This window comes from Phyllostomus hastatus, unplaced genomic scaffold (genome assembly GCF_019186645.2).
Source record: "Phyllostomus hastatus isolate PE091 unplaced genomic scaffold, TTU_PhHast_1.1 phas_scaffold_501, whole genome shotgun sequence".
NCBI classification, from domain to species: Eukaryota; Metazoa; Chordata; class Mammalia; order Chiroptera; family Phyllostomidae; genus Phyllostomus; species Phyllostomus hastatus.
Window position 1 is genome coordinate 10,716,515 of NW_025334033.1, and position 15,846 is coordinate 10,732,360.

The 15,846-nt window shown below is 36.4% G+C and overlaps 1 protein-coding gene across 4 annotated transcripts in view; it reads right to left on the minus strand.

The window, feature by feature from the left end:
* TTBK2 (tau tubulin kinase 2) overlaps window positions 1–15,846 on the minus strand; it is a 136,197-nt gene that overhangs the window by 47,898 nt on the left and 72,453 nt on the right. For 3 of the 4 annotated variants that reach the window (XM_045822252.1, XM_045822251.1, XM_045822253.1), the window contains 3 exons: window positions 6,805–6,870; window positions 2,587–2,679; window positions 1,780–1,905 (listed from right to left, as the gene is read on the minus strand). In XM_045822252.1, the coding sequence (XP_045678208.1) occupies window positions 1,780–1,905; window positions 2,587–2,679; window positions 6,805–6,870 (285 nt within the window). Of the gene's footprint in view, window positions 1–1,779; window positions 1,906–2,586; window positions 2,680–6,163; window positions 6,233–6,804; window positions 6,871–15,846 lie in introns of those variants that run through there. The other variant, XM_045822254.1, reaches the window with a different exon arrangement.

A 15,846-nucleotide genomic window follows, 5' to 3' on the forward strand; every position in this document is an offset into this window, starting at 1 on the left:
TGTTGCTGGAGGATGTGTGTTGTCGTTTTTAATTGTAGTGGTTGTCCAATGAGGAATTTAAAATTTTGAAAAAACAGTAATTAAACTCAAATCCAGAAATAAATTCCATTAAGAACAGTGAAATTCAAAGTAGAGTAATTTTACTTAAAATGAAGACCAAACCAGACCTCTATAAGGAAAGCAAGAGACAGAAGCTACAAAACTCAGCTCTTTTTGGAACCTGATATCAAATTGTTAATAGGCATCAGAACACACAGTCACACCAACATCCTTTTTCCAATTATTCTTCTCCCATCCACCTGGCCCTACTCTCACTTACTGCTTATGAAAGATCAAAGAGCAAGAAATATTATTTACAGAATCTCTGAAACAAAGAAAATGTTATGCCTGCTCTCTCTCCTCCAAAAACAGGAAAATCACTACACAGTCATGCATCGGTACTCGTCAGATTCAGAACTCATCAAACCCTATACTTGTTGCATTTGACGAGAAAAAATGTTTCAGCACTCAGCACTTGTTTGGGACCCACTGCATTTCCTAGAACACGTATGAGTCACGACGCTATCCTGCAAGAGAAAATGCTTCACCACTTGTCTCTTGCTTAGTACTTGTCAGTTTTGGCACTTGTTACAAGTTCTGAACAATGAGTACTGAGGTATCACTGTACGTTATGTTACTATGTGATTATACAAACAAAGGACAATGAGAACAATAATGTTAATTTAAACTAAATTAATTATAGGTCGAGGTTTCAAGCTTAGCTGGTGAATATGATAGCATTCTTAAGATTATAGACATAAGTGGAGTATGTGAAAAAAAATTTTGCTATGCTAAACTTTTAAACTGCTAGACAAACTTAGTCAATACAACAATTATCAACACCCAAGATGGGAAACTTGGAACACTTTCCAGTTCTTCCAGAATCTAGTTTTACAGGTATAATTTCATTATTTTATCGCAAGTAATGTGAACTCTCTGCATTTCAGAAAATGAATGGGTCACTGTGCTATGGGTGGTCTTAGTATTCTGACTAGGGAACATTGACACTTTAGAATATAAAACTTCCATTAACAGGCAATAAAGTCTGTCTATGTGTTGTCCTTTGTAGATAAAAATGATATACTGTTATATTATTATTATTTTTCATCTATATGTGGCTTCATTTAAGTTTTCAGTGGTAGTGAGTATTTCGCATTAAACATGACCAAGTTTCCCCTGAGTCCAATACACTAGAATCTTCTGAAACATAGCTGGCTGGGTTAGGAATGCAATTTGTGGTAAACCTAGACAACCCTTATATGGCCTCAGTAACTGATGCTCTAAGGAAATGATTCTCTGATGACAGACAAACAAAGCCAACAATCTTTACTGACTGTTGTCCCACAGTATACTGATATATTATATGCAGCCCTCAAGCCCTAGGCAGATACATTACCTAGTTGAACATTTCCTTCTGGTCAACATTAGCTATAGGATTTACATAATTTGAACTATCAGCAGTTCTATACCAGCAGGAACAATAAAGTGAATCACAGTAAGAACAATAAAATCTGTTATATGATGAACAAACCTAAAACTCTAATGAAGTATGTTTATCCAGAAGGAAGGAAACACACACACACAGACACTATCATCATCAGTTAATTTCACCACATTCCTCAGAATGTATTAAAATAGTATTATTCTAGGGACCTCCCATAGTCATTTACAACACCCTCAAAAGCTACAATAAGTGATGAATGAGAATAATTAGCCCACAGAACTCACAAAGATGATTACCTGATAGTCTGGTTTTGTAAAATAATCCAAAGAGGAGATGTGGTCCAGAAAGATGCTAAATTCTGGAGGGAGATGTTTCAACATAAGCCTGTGATCATACCTCTCCTTAATAGAGCCTACTTGCTCCTGGGAAGAAAAGGGAAATAGAACCAAAATCAATTTCTCTTGGCAGCTACACTTAAAAGCCTCTCAGTAACAGTCTCAAGGGTATGTACTGGGGAATGAGATCATGGATAATTAAGTATAAGGCTAAAACAGAGTTCATACTAACAGCTTAATGCACACTGCTTTCAAGTTGGGGAGGAGGGTAGAAGAGAGGGACTGTAATGCAGAGTCAAAGAGTGACACAGAGTTCTACATCAGTAAATTGATAGATCCCCCAAAGAAAAAGTTGATCTTAAATCTGGTCTACAGTTCATTATCAACACAAGTGTTTACAGTTTTATAAACACCAGTTTTTCTGTATAAAATATAATGTGACAAATAAAATTAAGACTTTCATTGATTTATAAAAAAGGAGAAAGAACTAGTGAAAATAAAAACTAAGAGGGAGGACTAGAAATCAAATCAGAAGTAATAACTGTACTAAAATTAGTATCTATTCTCTGTATATACAGAAAAAGAAAAACTAATTAGATTCCTAACAGCTTATATAGAGAAAAAACATATATATTGGTTGTGATATAGTTAGAATGCTTGTAAATTTTAATTCTTACATGTAAATATATTTTCAACAAAAGCTCCTAACAAGGAGAAATTTTTATTCCTTCCCCTACCCAAAATTGACTTTCCCATTTCCAAAATTACCTTGTCCTTTATTTTTCTCCATGGCAGTTGACCAACCACAAACTCCACCAGCATGTAGAATAAGGACCAAAGGTCATCATGTCTTCCCATTTCCTTCATGAGCAAAACAAAATTCAATCACATTGTATTACCACTCCGTGTGCGTTTATTACACTAAGGCCTAACCATCATGTTTCATCCTATAATAAGGCCTACAATTTATATATATTTCCAACAAATTATCTGATAACTATATATCTACACAGCTATATAGCAATGTACATGGCAGAACAGATATACTGAAGAACCTTCTGATACAAAGAATACCCCCAAACCCAAACATGCTGGAAATATAATCAATAGCCTATTACTTAATAAATGAATTCAGTAAGAAGAGAAGGTAGCTGCTAAGGGCAGAGGGAAGGGAGGTGGGAAATTAGTATTTAGTTCATACAGAGTTACGGTGTTGCAGAGTGAAAAAGTTCTAGAACTTTGTTGCACAAAAATGTGAATATAATTAATACTACATATTGCACACTTAAGTTTAAGATGGTAAGTTTAATATTATGCATTTTTACCACAATTAAACAAAAAGTAAGGGAAATAGTAAGAGCCAAAATTAAAGGAAAGCTGGAAAGAAACAAAGCCAGATGATGCTAAAGTTCAGGTCTGGCTGTAGTAGAGCTATCTGTCATAGGCTTTATCAACCCGAGTTTTATCACTCAGGAAGGGGACAAATATAAAAGCACTGAGCTTACACAAGACAGAAGTTGTAACTGAGCAATTCCCCCTACCACCACCATACAAGTAGACCCTCAGAGGGCTGTCTGTAGTGCAACATTTGGTATCTACATTATACTGCAATATCTTTCTGTAGAACTGAAACACTATCAAGGAATAAAGAGAGTAGTTAAAAAAGAATTTGTTACTGCAGGCCTGCCTCTCACTCAGATTTGGTGTTTAAATTTACACCACTTTTGTGGTCTAGGCAACCAATCCCAGGAATGAAGTGTTTTCTGTGGGATTCTGATGATAGATACCAATGAAAATCCTCTCAAAACAAAAATACCCTTAAATTCAGGACTTCTATGAGGCCCAGCAAATATAAGCTCATTATGTAAAATTATAAAATACATTAGAAAATAGGCTATCATAAGTTAATGACAAGGCAAACTATAATAACAGAATTAGATACTCAAAAATTTCAGAGATACAATTATAGGATACAGAATATGAAATAAGAATGTTAAAACAAAAATGTCATGAAAAAGGAACCATATTTTATCCAAATAAACAAAAAGACCAATTAGATTTGGAAAGAGACCCCCCCAAAAACCCAGAAATAAATAATACAATTATAAAAATTAAAAACTCAATGGACAGGTTGAAAAGCTGATCAAAGAGCAGAAAAAAGAACTGATGAAATGGAAGACAGATCTAAAGAAATTATCTAGAATGCAACACCGAGACATAAAGAGTTAGAAAATCTGAGAGTGAACTTAAGAGGCATGGAGGACAGACAGAACAAAAAGGTCTAACATATGTCAATCTGCAGATATGAAAAAGAGCCAGACATACCAAGACACAACATAATTAAGTTACCTGAGATTAAAGATAAGGAGAGAATCTTAAAAGCAGCAAGAGAAAAGGAGACAGTTACCTACAAAGGAATGCCCATAAGACTATCAGTTGATTTCTCAAAAGAAACCTTACAGGCAAGAAGGGGCTGGAAAGAGGTATTCCAAGTCATGAGAGACAAGGACCTACATCCAAGATTGCTCTATCCAGCAAAGCTTTCATTTAGAATGGAAGGGCAGATAAAGGGCTTCCCAGATAAGATCAAATTAAAGGAGCTGATCATCACCAAGCCCTTGTTATATGAAATGTTAAAGGGACTTATCTAAGAAAAAGAAGATAAAAAATATGAACAGTAAAATGACAACAAATACACAGCTATCAACCACCAAACCTAAAAAACAAAAACAAAAACGAACTAAGCAAACAACTAGAATAGGAACAGATTCACAAAAATGGAGATCACATGGAGGGTTCTCAGTGGGGAGGGGGAGAATGGGGGAAAAGGTACAAGGAATAAGAAGCATAAATGGTAGATACAAAATAGACAGGCAGAGGTTTAAGAACAGTATAGAAAATGGAGAAGCCAAAGAACTTATATGTACAATCCATGGACATGAACTAAGCGGTGAGAGGGTGGGGGGAGCGGCAAGGCAGAAGAGGATAAAGGGGAGAAAAAATGGAACAACTGTAATAACATAATCAATAAAATATACAAAAAGAGAAAGAAAGACAGAGAGAAAGGGGAAGGCAGCATTTAACAAAGTAATGTCTGAGAATTTTCCAGAATCACTGAGACATGAATGTTCAGACCTAAGAAGCACAACTCCCAAACAGAATACAAACATGTCCACACCTAGGCATATCTGAATGTATCTGCAGGACACCCAAGACAAAAGTAAATATCAAAAGTAGGCAAAAAGTAAAAAATAAAAGATAACAATTAAATGGACAATTATCTTCTCAATAGCAACCAGAAAACCAGAAAAAAAGTAAAGTAATTTCTTCAATGTACTGAGATAAAACAAGTACGAACAAAGGATTAAAATGTAGGACAACAGTAAGATGAAATGAACAGAGTTCAAGTGTTCTAAAGAGTCCTTGTTTGTTTGGGAATTATTTATGTTAAAAGTTTAAGGTACCAACCCACACCCAGAAATCAAGTGTATTATACTTAGAAATTATCAAATCAGGACTGCAGAGTATGGAACAAAGAAGTATACCAGAATTATCTGGGAAATCTTTTTAAATTAGACAAGCACCTGTGAAAGTTTCACTAGTTGCATTCCCATATCATCACATAAACTGACAATCATTGTGAAGTGGTATTAAGCATTCTACTCCTCTGGTGAGTTGGGAGCCAAAAAGATAGTGTATAGCAGGGACCACTGCTATACACTACCAAATTCCTCTTGGTTCCAAGATCACATGGATAACAAATAGGCAAGTTAACAGAGTAACTTTCAGAGTGCTCTGTGCTGGAGATGCTTTTAGAAGAAATCTCTACTCTTCAAATTAAAATACATATATATATAATTTTTTATATATAATCTCATATATTTTATGTATATATAATCTCTATTAGCAACTTTGGAAATGCTTACACAGCTAATACGACTTCTGAACATGTTTATGTTATTTCAAAAAGAATGTCCTATATCAAAGATCTGAAGTTGACATAAACCTTGAATAGATTTAATTGTAAAACCTAACACTTACAAAATTTTGTAAGACTATCTGGAAAATAAGAGTACTTTCTTTTCAAGGTTAGTTGCCATAAAAAAAAGCTATACTGAATCAAACCAAATGAGTTAAAATGCTTGCTAGAGTGCTACCACTGATAAAAATATTTTTCGTATTTTCAACTTACAATCACATCATAAGAAACCAAATTAACTGAAGCATAGCATATAAGACCTCAGCATACTCTTCCTAATACATTTAGCACTGGTCACATTTTCATTAAAGCAATTTTGGCTTCACAAAACAAGAATAAGCTAACAAAAGATCAGAAAAGATTTACCTTTATTTTATCAAGGAATCACTTGTTAAATTTCTCAACTCCATCCAAACAAATTCAAGGACTGAGAACCTATAAAATATTCATCTTTTCTACTCATAATTAAGGTTTAGGTTAAGGGAAAAAAAAGTCAGTAGAACAAAAGGACAAAACTAACAAAATTACCAAATTAAAAAAAGGAGGGGGGATTTTTAAAATGTTAAAGTTGTCTGCACTTCAGATATTCATGAAAACAAAAGATTTGATGGAGAAGAGTTATCACAGATTAGATGAATATTCACAAATTGATGACCCCTACAGTTCATTGGGTATTGACAGTCTGATACCCCCAAATAACCTCTAGAAATAGAATACAAATGTTTTATTTCTTCAAGATTCTACATTAAATCCATTAACATTTACACCTATTAAGGACACAAGATTCCCATAAACATATTTCATTATTCTCTTTTCTGGCAAATCCAACTTTATTTTCTATGCAGTTGCACACATCTGTTCCCCACTATCCATCTTACCATGTAGTATTAATGCTCTCCCTCTGCTCCAAGGCACTTCCCACATCTTTGCACTTTAATGTTAAAAAGTCAACCTAATTCAAGCCATCAGCATGCTTACATAGATATGACTCTGGTTCAGATACCTACTCTGTTCCGATGAGCATTGATTGATGCATAACGAACTGTCCCTCTAAAACCTGCCACAGCTCGAGGCTACAACAAAAACAAGAAAGAAATAATAAATGAGCTTCAAATAGCAAAAGATTCAGTATACTTGAGCCCATAAAGATGTGAGAAATGTCCATTATTGTCACAATAAAACACCATTTAAATTCTAACTTTTTACTGTGCAACTATAAAAATTCAACATCATGGATAAGTGGAACAGAATGACATCTCAGAGGGGCGTGGGGTACGGGAGGGAGGACTGGAAGAGAATAGCCAAAGAACATATACGAACAGCCCATGGACGCAGACAACAATGTGGTGAAGACTGGGAGGTGGGAGGAGGGGGGCAAAGGGGAAAAATGGGGGACATCTGAATAGTATTAACAATAAATAAAAAATAAATTTAATTTTTAAATTAAAATTAAAAGAAAACCAGAGAGCATGTTAAAACAGTAATAGCATTTTAGTTATCAATGAGTCCTAGTGTTCTATCTACATTTTAAAATAAAGTGGCATTTATACCAAACTCTGTATATTAGAAATCATTAAATGCATTCATATACCCAGAATCACACCAGGCGTCACAGTATATACACCAATATTCAGGCTCTGGTTACAAGTATATTAAGATCATGAGAAATCTCTAAGTAATCTAAGATGCCAACCTCTTTATGTCTTAGTTATTTCATTCAAACTCAACTCAAAGATGGTGACAACTAGTATCCCTCCCTATATATTCAATTCATGTATTCATAAATTCAAGTTAATGAGTATTTATTATGTGCCAGGTACTGGGAATAAATCCAAACATGAAAAACACATGATCTCAGTTCTCAGATCAATTTAGAATAAAGTACAAACTTCTTTTATTTGGCCTAGAAGACATTCTATGACCTGGCACTGGCCTCATTCCAAAATGGACTTATTTGTGATTTATCCTAATGAAGAGACTACCAAGTGCAATTACTGTCTCTAATTGCTAACATTTCTGCTCAAATGTCAGTTCTTCAGAGAAATATTCCTTACTTATGCTTATGAAAAATACTACCCACCCATGCGATGCCACTTTATTCTTTTACTGTTTTATTTTTTCTCGTAACAGCTTTCACTACCTAAAATTAATTCTATTTATGTTTTCACTTGTTCACTGCCTATCTTCTTCCATTGGAATATATACTCTGTAATGGCAGGGTCTTTGTCTTGCTCATTTTATGGACATAGCAACAGGTTCTGAGAGGTAAGTGAACTTGTCTGAGGACACAGAATTAGCAGATGATAAAATCAGGCATCAGCTGAGGTCTTTTGGAAAGCATACACTGTTCCCAGTGTACTGCTTCACAAGGACCAAGTCACTAACCTAAAGAGTCATCAATGGCACAATAATAGCTTAATATGAAAACTGACAAATTTGAAAATGATCACAGTTGATAATTTCATTAGTAGAATTTACCTGTTTTCAGTAATTTTAAATTATCCTCAATTAACATGCATCACTTTTATAGTCAGAAAAAGTGTATAACAAATGATATTTTTAAAATCTTTAGTTACCAGAATTGTTTGGTCATATGCTATGATGTAAGATAAATATTCTGTATATTATTTGTTTGCTCATCCATGTTTAATCTATTCCAATTAGTTGTCTATTTCTTCTTTCATAAAATTCTCTCTTCCCCTTTAACTTTTGTTTTAAGATTTAACTGTATCAAAAATATTTTTTTTGTATTTAATGCCAAGTCTCAATAATCAAAAGTTTTTGCAACCTATTTAAATCCCCTTTCTTTTCTTAGCTGCCATTCATGGAAAATCATATATCTCAATATTTTCTTAAAACATCATGACTAACAGGAATAGCTAATATTCTCACTTTGATTGACAGAACTGAGGTTGGAGATTTCTTTCTAGAAGAAAAGTGTGTAAGAGGATATACGTCAAAGCCCTTTTCACTAAATAACATTTCAGAAGTTGTACTTTTATTCATTAGTTGATAAGAGTCTTCAGTAACATAAAAATATTTTGTAGCATGTAATACTGCCCAAGTGTTTTTATTCCAATAACTGTTAGGATCAAAATACCCAGACCTAAATACCCAGACCTATTATCACACTCTGCATCCAAGTCCATGATTAATTGGGCACCCAGACTTTCCCCTGATAGGTTCTAGCCAATATAAGCCCAGGAGGCTTTCCAGTTAGGAGCATCCCTGGCCTGGCTCTGACCTTACCTCTACCACTGAAAAAGCTGAAACACGATTCAATCAACTGGGGAAAACAGCTATATACACAAGTAACTGTAATTCAAAACAGATTAGACCTGAATATCATTAGCAAAGAACAGAGAGCTACAAAAGCCTAGGGCAGGTAAGGAATAGTTCCATTTTGGTGAAAAGGAAGGAAAAGCTCTATGCAAAAAGGAAAAGTTTTAAGAATCAGGCAACTGTTAACTGGGCCTTGACAGAGGTGATCTCTTGAAACTTCCCTAACTGATGGCACTTCAGCTGATAGCTATCAAAATAACATTCCTTTTGACCCACTGCTAGATAATTTCACTGCTAGAAATTTATCTTACAGATATACTATATATGCAAAAATAATGTACAAATTCATTCACTACATTAGTGTTTGTGATAGCAAAAGACTGTAAGTAACCCAAATGTTCATCAATAGGGGACTGATTGGATAAATTACAGTACATTCATATAATGGAATATACTTTATGGCTGCAAAAAAAAAGGAAGAATTTCTGTATCCTGATATGGAAAGATGTAGATACACTGATAAGTGAATAAAAAGTGAAGAATGTACATCATACTACCTTTTCAGTCAAAAAGGAAAAAAATGAGAATATACATTCATATTTATTGTATATGCATAAAGAAATTCTGGAAGAATTCATTAAGAAACTAATAACAATACAATTCCCTAAAGGAGAAGGGAGGGATAAGGCAGACAGGAAAAAGGGAATTTGGAATAAAGGTGAAATGGAGATTTGTTTCACTGTTTACCTTTTAAGTTTTCTAAAGTCAAACTTATTGAAGCACAATTTTATATACAGTAAAATTCACACTTAGGTATACACAGTTCTCTGAGTTTTCACAAAGATATACAAGGTTTATCTGGAAAAAGTCCAGCCATTGTTAATATAACAAGAATGTTTGTGTGACATTGATGTAACCTGACAGCCAAAGAGAGTGGACTGGAATGCACATGTGTGAACAATGATGACTTCACTGTATTAGTCAGTGGGGACAGTAGATGCCCTTGAGTGAGCATGTGTACTGTGTGGCCATTGCATTTAAAATGACTGAGCAAGTAAAGCAATGAATCTGCATCAAATTTTGCATTAAGTATGAACATTCCTCCATGGAAACTATTCAGATGATTCAAAAGGCAGCAGATATGGGCAACTAGTGATTGGCAGCTTCATCACAACACACCTGCTCATGAATCACATCTCGTGTGGAGTTTTGGGTGAAACATCAAATCACCCAGGTGACTCAGCTCCCTTACAACCCAGATTTGGCACCCTGTGACTTCTGGCTTTTCCCAAAACTAAAATCACCTTTGAAAGGAAAGAGATTTCATACCATTGATGAGATTCAGGAAAATATGATGGGGCAGCTGATGGCGACTGGGAGAACAATATGAGGTCCCAAAGTGCCTACTTTGAAGGGGAATGAGGCATCACTATCCTATGTACAATGTTTCTTGTATCATCTATCTTCTTAAATAAATGTCTCTATTTTTCATATCACATGTCTGGATACATTCTGGACAGACCTTGTATAGTCAAGTAGCTACCTACCTCTGCAATCAAAATATAGACAGACTATTACATACCGGCTGGTGTGGTTCAGTGGTTTGAGCAACAGCCTGTGAACTGGAAGGCTGCAGGTTCAATTTCTGATCAGGGCACATGCCTGGGTTATACTAGGGCCAAGTCCCTAGTTAGGGGTGTGTGAGAACAACTAATCGATGTTTCTCTCCCTCTTTCTCTCTCCCTTCCCCTCTTTCTAAAAATAAATAAAATCTTAAAGAAAAAAAGGTTTAACCATTCTAATTTCTGTGTAGTAGTAGCTCATTGTGGTTTTAATTTTCATTTTCCCTGATAACTAAGAGTCCTCAGTATTTGTTAATACACTTATTTGCCATCTGTAGCATCTCTTCTTTCATGAAATGTCTATTCAAAACTTTCGCTCATTTCCTTTTTTTTTTAATTATTGAGTTGTGAGAGTTGTTTATAGATTCTGGATATAGTCCTTTGTCAGATGTGTGTTTTGCAAGTATTTTTCAAAATCTGTTAGTTGATTTTCCATTTTTTAACAGTGCCTTTCAAAGAGCGCAAGTGTTAATTTTTTTCAGATTTTTTATTATGTTACAATGTCCCAATTTCCCCCCCTTTGCCCTCCTCAATCCAGCCCACGCCCCACCCCCACAACCAATCCCAACACTGTTGTCCATGTCCATGAGTAATTCATCAATGTTCTTTGACTAGTCCCTTCCCCTTCTTTCCATTATTATCCCCCTCTCCCACTCCCCTCTGGCAGCTTTCAGTCTGTTCCATGTTTCCATGCCTCTGGTTCTATTTTGCTCATTATTCTGTTCATTAGGTTCCTCTTATAGGTGAGACCATATGCTATTTATCTTTATCCAACTGGCTTATTTCACTTAGCACAATACTCTCCAGTTCCATCCATGCTATGGCAAATGATAGGAGTTCCTTCTTTCTTTCTGCTGCATAATATTTCACTGTACAAATGTATGTTTTTTGATATACTCATTTACTGATGGACACTTAGGCTGTTTCCAGAACTTGGCAATTATAAATAGCAATGCTATGAACATAGGGGTGCTTAAGTTATTTTGAGTCGGTGATTCAGGACTCTAAGGGTATGGTCCCAGCAGTAGAAGCATTGGGTCAAAAGGCAGTTCTGTTTTTAATTTTTTGAGGAAATTGCACACTGTTTTCCACAGTAGCTGCACCAGTCTGCATTCTCACCAACAGTGCTCTAGGGTTCCCTTTTCTACATGTCCTTGCCAGCACTTGTTGTTTGTTGATTTACTAACGATGTCCATTCTGACAGGTGTGAGGTGATATCTCAGTGTGGTTTTAATTTGCATCTCTCTGATGGCTAGTGATATTGAGCATCTTTTCATATGTTTATGGGTCATCTGTACGTCGTCCTTGGAGAAGTGTCTGTTCAGGTCCTTTGCCCATTTTTTAATTGAATTGTTTGTCTTCCTGGTGTTGAGCTGTACACTTTCTTTATATATTTTCAAGATTAAATCCTTATCAGATGTATCATTGGCAAATATGTCCTCCCATACACTCAGTTCCCTTTTCATTTTGATGATGGTTTCTTTGCAGAAGTTTTTTAATTTGACATAGTCCCATTTGTTTATTTCTTCCTTTATTTCCCTTGTCTAGGAGATATACTGGCAAAAATATTGCTACATGGGATATCTGATATTTTATTGCCTATGTTTTCCTCTAGGACTTTCATGGTGTCACAACTTAAATTTAAGTATTTTATCCATTTTGAGTTTATTCTGATGTATGATGTAAGTTGTGGTCTAGTTTCTTTCTTTTTTTTGGGGGGGGGAGCATGTACCAGTCAAGTTCTCTCAACATCATTTATTGAAGAGGCTATTTTTACTTCATTGTATGTTCATGCTTCCTTTGTCAAATTATTTTTTAATGTTTTATTGATTATGCTATTACAGTTGTCCCATTTCCCCCATTCACTCCTCTCCACCCTGTACACCGTCTCCCACACACATCCCCTCCTTTAGTTCATGTCCATGTGTCATAAATTCTTTAGCTTCTACATTTCCCATACTATTCTTGCCCTCCCCGTCTATTTTCTACCTACCATCTATGCTACTTATTCTCCATACCTTTTCGCCCTCTCTCCTCCTCCCACTCCCCTGTGATATCCATTTCTGTGGTTCTGTTCCTGTTCTGGTTGTTTGCTTAGTTTCTTTTGGTTTTGTTTTAGGTGTGGTTATTAATAATTGTGAGTTTGCTGTCATTTTACTATACATGTTTTTTATCTTCTTTTTCTTATATAAGTCCCTTCAACATTTCATAAAATAAGGGCTTGGTGATGATGAACTCCTTGAACTTGACCTTATCTGAGAAGCACTTTATCTGCCCTTCCATTCTAAATGAAAGCTTTGCTGGATAGAGCAATCTGGGATGTAGGTCCTTGCCTTTCATGACTTGGAATACTTCTTTCCAGCCCCTTCTTGCTTGTAAGGTCTCTTTTGAGAAATCAGCTGACAGTCTGATGGGAACTCCTTTGTAGGTTACTGTCCCCTTATCTCTTGCTGCTTCTAGGATTCTCCCCTGCAGTTTTACCTTGCCTAATGTAATTATGATGTGCCTTGGTGTATTCCTCCTTGGGTCCAACTTCTTTGGGACTCTCTGCACTTCCTGGACTTCTGGAAGTCTATTTCCTTTACCAGATTGGGGACGTTCTCCTTTACTATTTGTTCAAATAACTTTTCCACTTGTTGCTCTTCCTCTTCCCCTTCTGGTACCCCTATAATTCAGATGTTGGAACGTTTAAAGATGTCCTGGAAGCTCCTAAGCTTCTCCTCATTTTCTGAATTCTTATTTCTCCATTCTTTCCTGTTTGGTTGTTTTTTTCTTTCTTCTGGTCCACTCCATTGACTTGAGTCCTAGTTTCCTTCCTATCACTATTGGTTCCCTGTGCATTTTCTTTCATTTCTCTTATTGTAGCCTGCATTTATTAATCTAATTTGTGACCAAAATCAACCAATTCTGTGAGCTTCCTGATCACCAGTGTTTTTAACTGTGCATCTGATAGATTGGCTATCTCTTAGTCACTTAAAAGGATGGGTTCTGGGGCTTTGATTTGTTCTTCTGTTTGAGCCATCCCTCTTTTTTTTTTTCTGGTCTGGTCGCACCTGTTACAGTAAGGGGCAGAGCCTTAGGTGTTCACCAGGACGGGGCACCCCAGTTGCTGGGTTGTGACATTGTATGTGGGGGCAGGGTTGAGAGGGAACAATGGTGTTTGCTCCGTTCTCTGTGGGACCTCAGTCCCTTCTGCTGCTTCCCCTGAGCAAACTGGGCCCCTCTGGTGCCAATTCCCATGTGGGTGGGCTTCTGCATGCTATGGGACCCTCCAAGGACCTCTCCTGTGAGGCTGGGTATCTCTCCGTGTGCCTCAGCTCCCACAGGTATCCTCAATCAGTGTCCCAAGGCTCTGTTTCCCAGCGCTGGAATCCTGGGTTGCGCACACTGCCTTGCTTTACAATTGCCGCCTTGCTTTACAATCACCACCTTACTGGGTCTGCCAGTTGACACTCCTCTGACAGGGTCTGCCAGCTGCCACTTGTGCACTCAGGGTCCAGCCGCCGCGGTCTTGCGCGCCCCGGATGCCTTATGCGCCCAGTCACAACTCTCTCTGTTCTCCTCTCCTTGACCTGCACCTGGCTACCTGACTCTACCCCTCCTACTGGTCTGGATGAACAGGTCTATTTCAACTTCTTGGTTGTCCAACTTCCATTCAGAACAATTTTCTGTCAGTTCTGGATGTTATTCTGTTTCTAAATTGTTGTCCCTATCTTGGTTGTGCATGGAGGCACGGTGCGTCCACCTATGCCTCCATCTTGGCCAGAAGTCCTCAAATTATTAATTGACCATAGAGACATGGGTTTATTTCTGAGCTCTCCATTCTGTTCCATTGATTTATATGTCTGTTCTTATGCCAAGTACCAGAATGTTTTGATTACAGTGGTCTTGTAGTATAATTTCATATTAGGTATTGTGATCCCTCCTACTTTGTTCTTTCTCAAGATTGCTGAGAATATTTAGGGTCATTTTTTGTTCCATATACATTTTTGAAATATCTGTTCTAGATATGTGAAACACCCGACTGGTATTTTTTTAAAAGATTTTATTTATTTTTTAGAGAAGGGAAGAGAGAGAGAAAGAGAGGAAGAAAAACATCAATGTGTGGTTGCCTCTCCTGTGTCCCCTACTGGGGACCTGGGTTGCAACCCAGGCATGTTCCCTGACTGGGAATCAAACCAGCAGCCCTTTGCTTCCCATGCCTGCGCTCAATCCACTGAGCTACACCGGCCAGGTCCCATCGGTATTTTAATAAGAATTGTGTTGAATCTATAGGTTGCTTTGGGTAGTGTAGACATTTAAATATTAATTCTTCCAATCCATGAACATGGTATATGCTTCCATTAATTTGTACCTTCCTCAGTTTCTTTCTTCAGTGTTCTATAGTTTTCTGAGTACAGGTATTTTACCTCCTTGGTTAAATTTATTCCCAGGTACTTTATCTTTCTTGTTGCTATAGTAAATGGGGACTTTTTTTCTTAGTTCCTCTTTCTGATAGTTCACTGTTAATGCACTAAAGTGCCATCAATTTCTGAATATTGACTTTTATCTGCTATTTTATTTTGCTAAATTGACTTATTAGGTCACGTAGCTTTCTGGTGGAGACTATAAGGTTCTCTATGTACACTATCATATCATGTGCAAAGAATGAGTTTTACTTCCTCCTTCCAATTTGGATGGCTTTTCCTTCTTCTTCTTGTCTGATCACTGTGTCTAGAACTCCCAGTACTATGCTGAATCAGAGTGGTGAAAGTGAACATTCTTGTCTTGTTCCTAATCTTAAGGTAAAAGCTTTCAGTTTCTGCCCATTGAGTATGATGTTGGCAGTAGGTTTCTCATATATGGCCTTTATTATGTTGAGGTGTGCTCCCTCTATTCCCACTTTGCTGAGTGTTTTTTATTATAAATTGGTGCTGAATTTTATCAAATGCTTTTTCAGCATCTATTAATATAATCATGTCATTTCTCTCAATTTTATGTGGTGTATTGTGTTTATTGATTTGCAAATATCATACCATCCTTGCACCCCTGGGATGAATCCCACTTGATAATGGTGTATGATCTTTTTGATATATCACTGGATCTAGACTGCCAATATCTGGCTGAAAATTTTAGCATCTATGTTCATTGGAGATACTGGTCTGT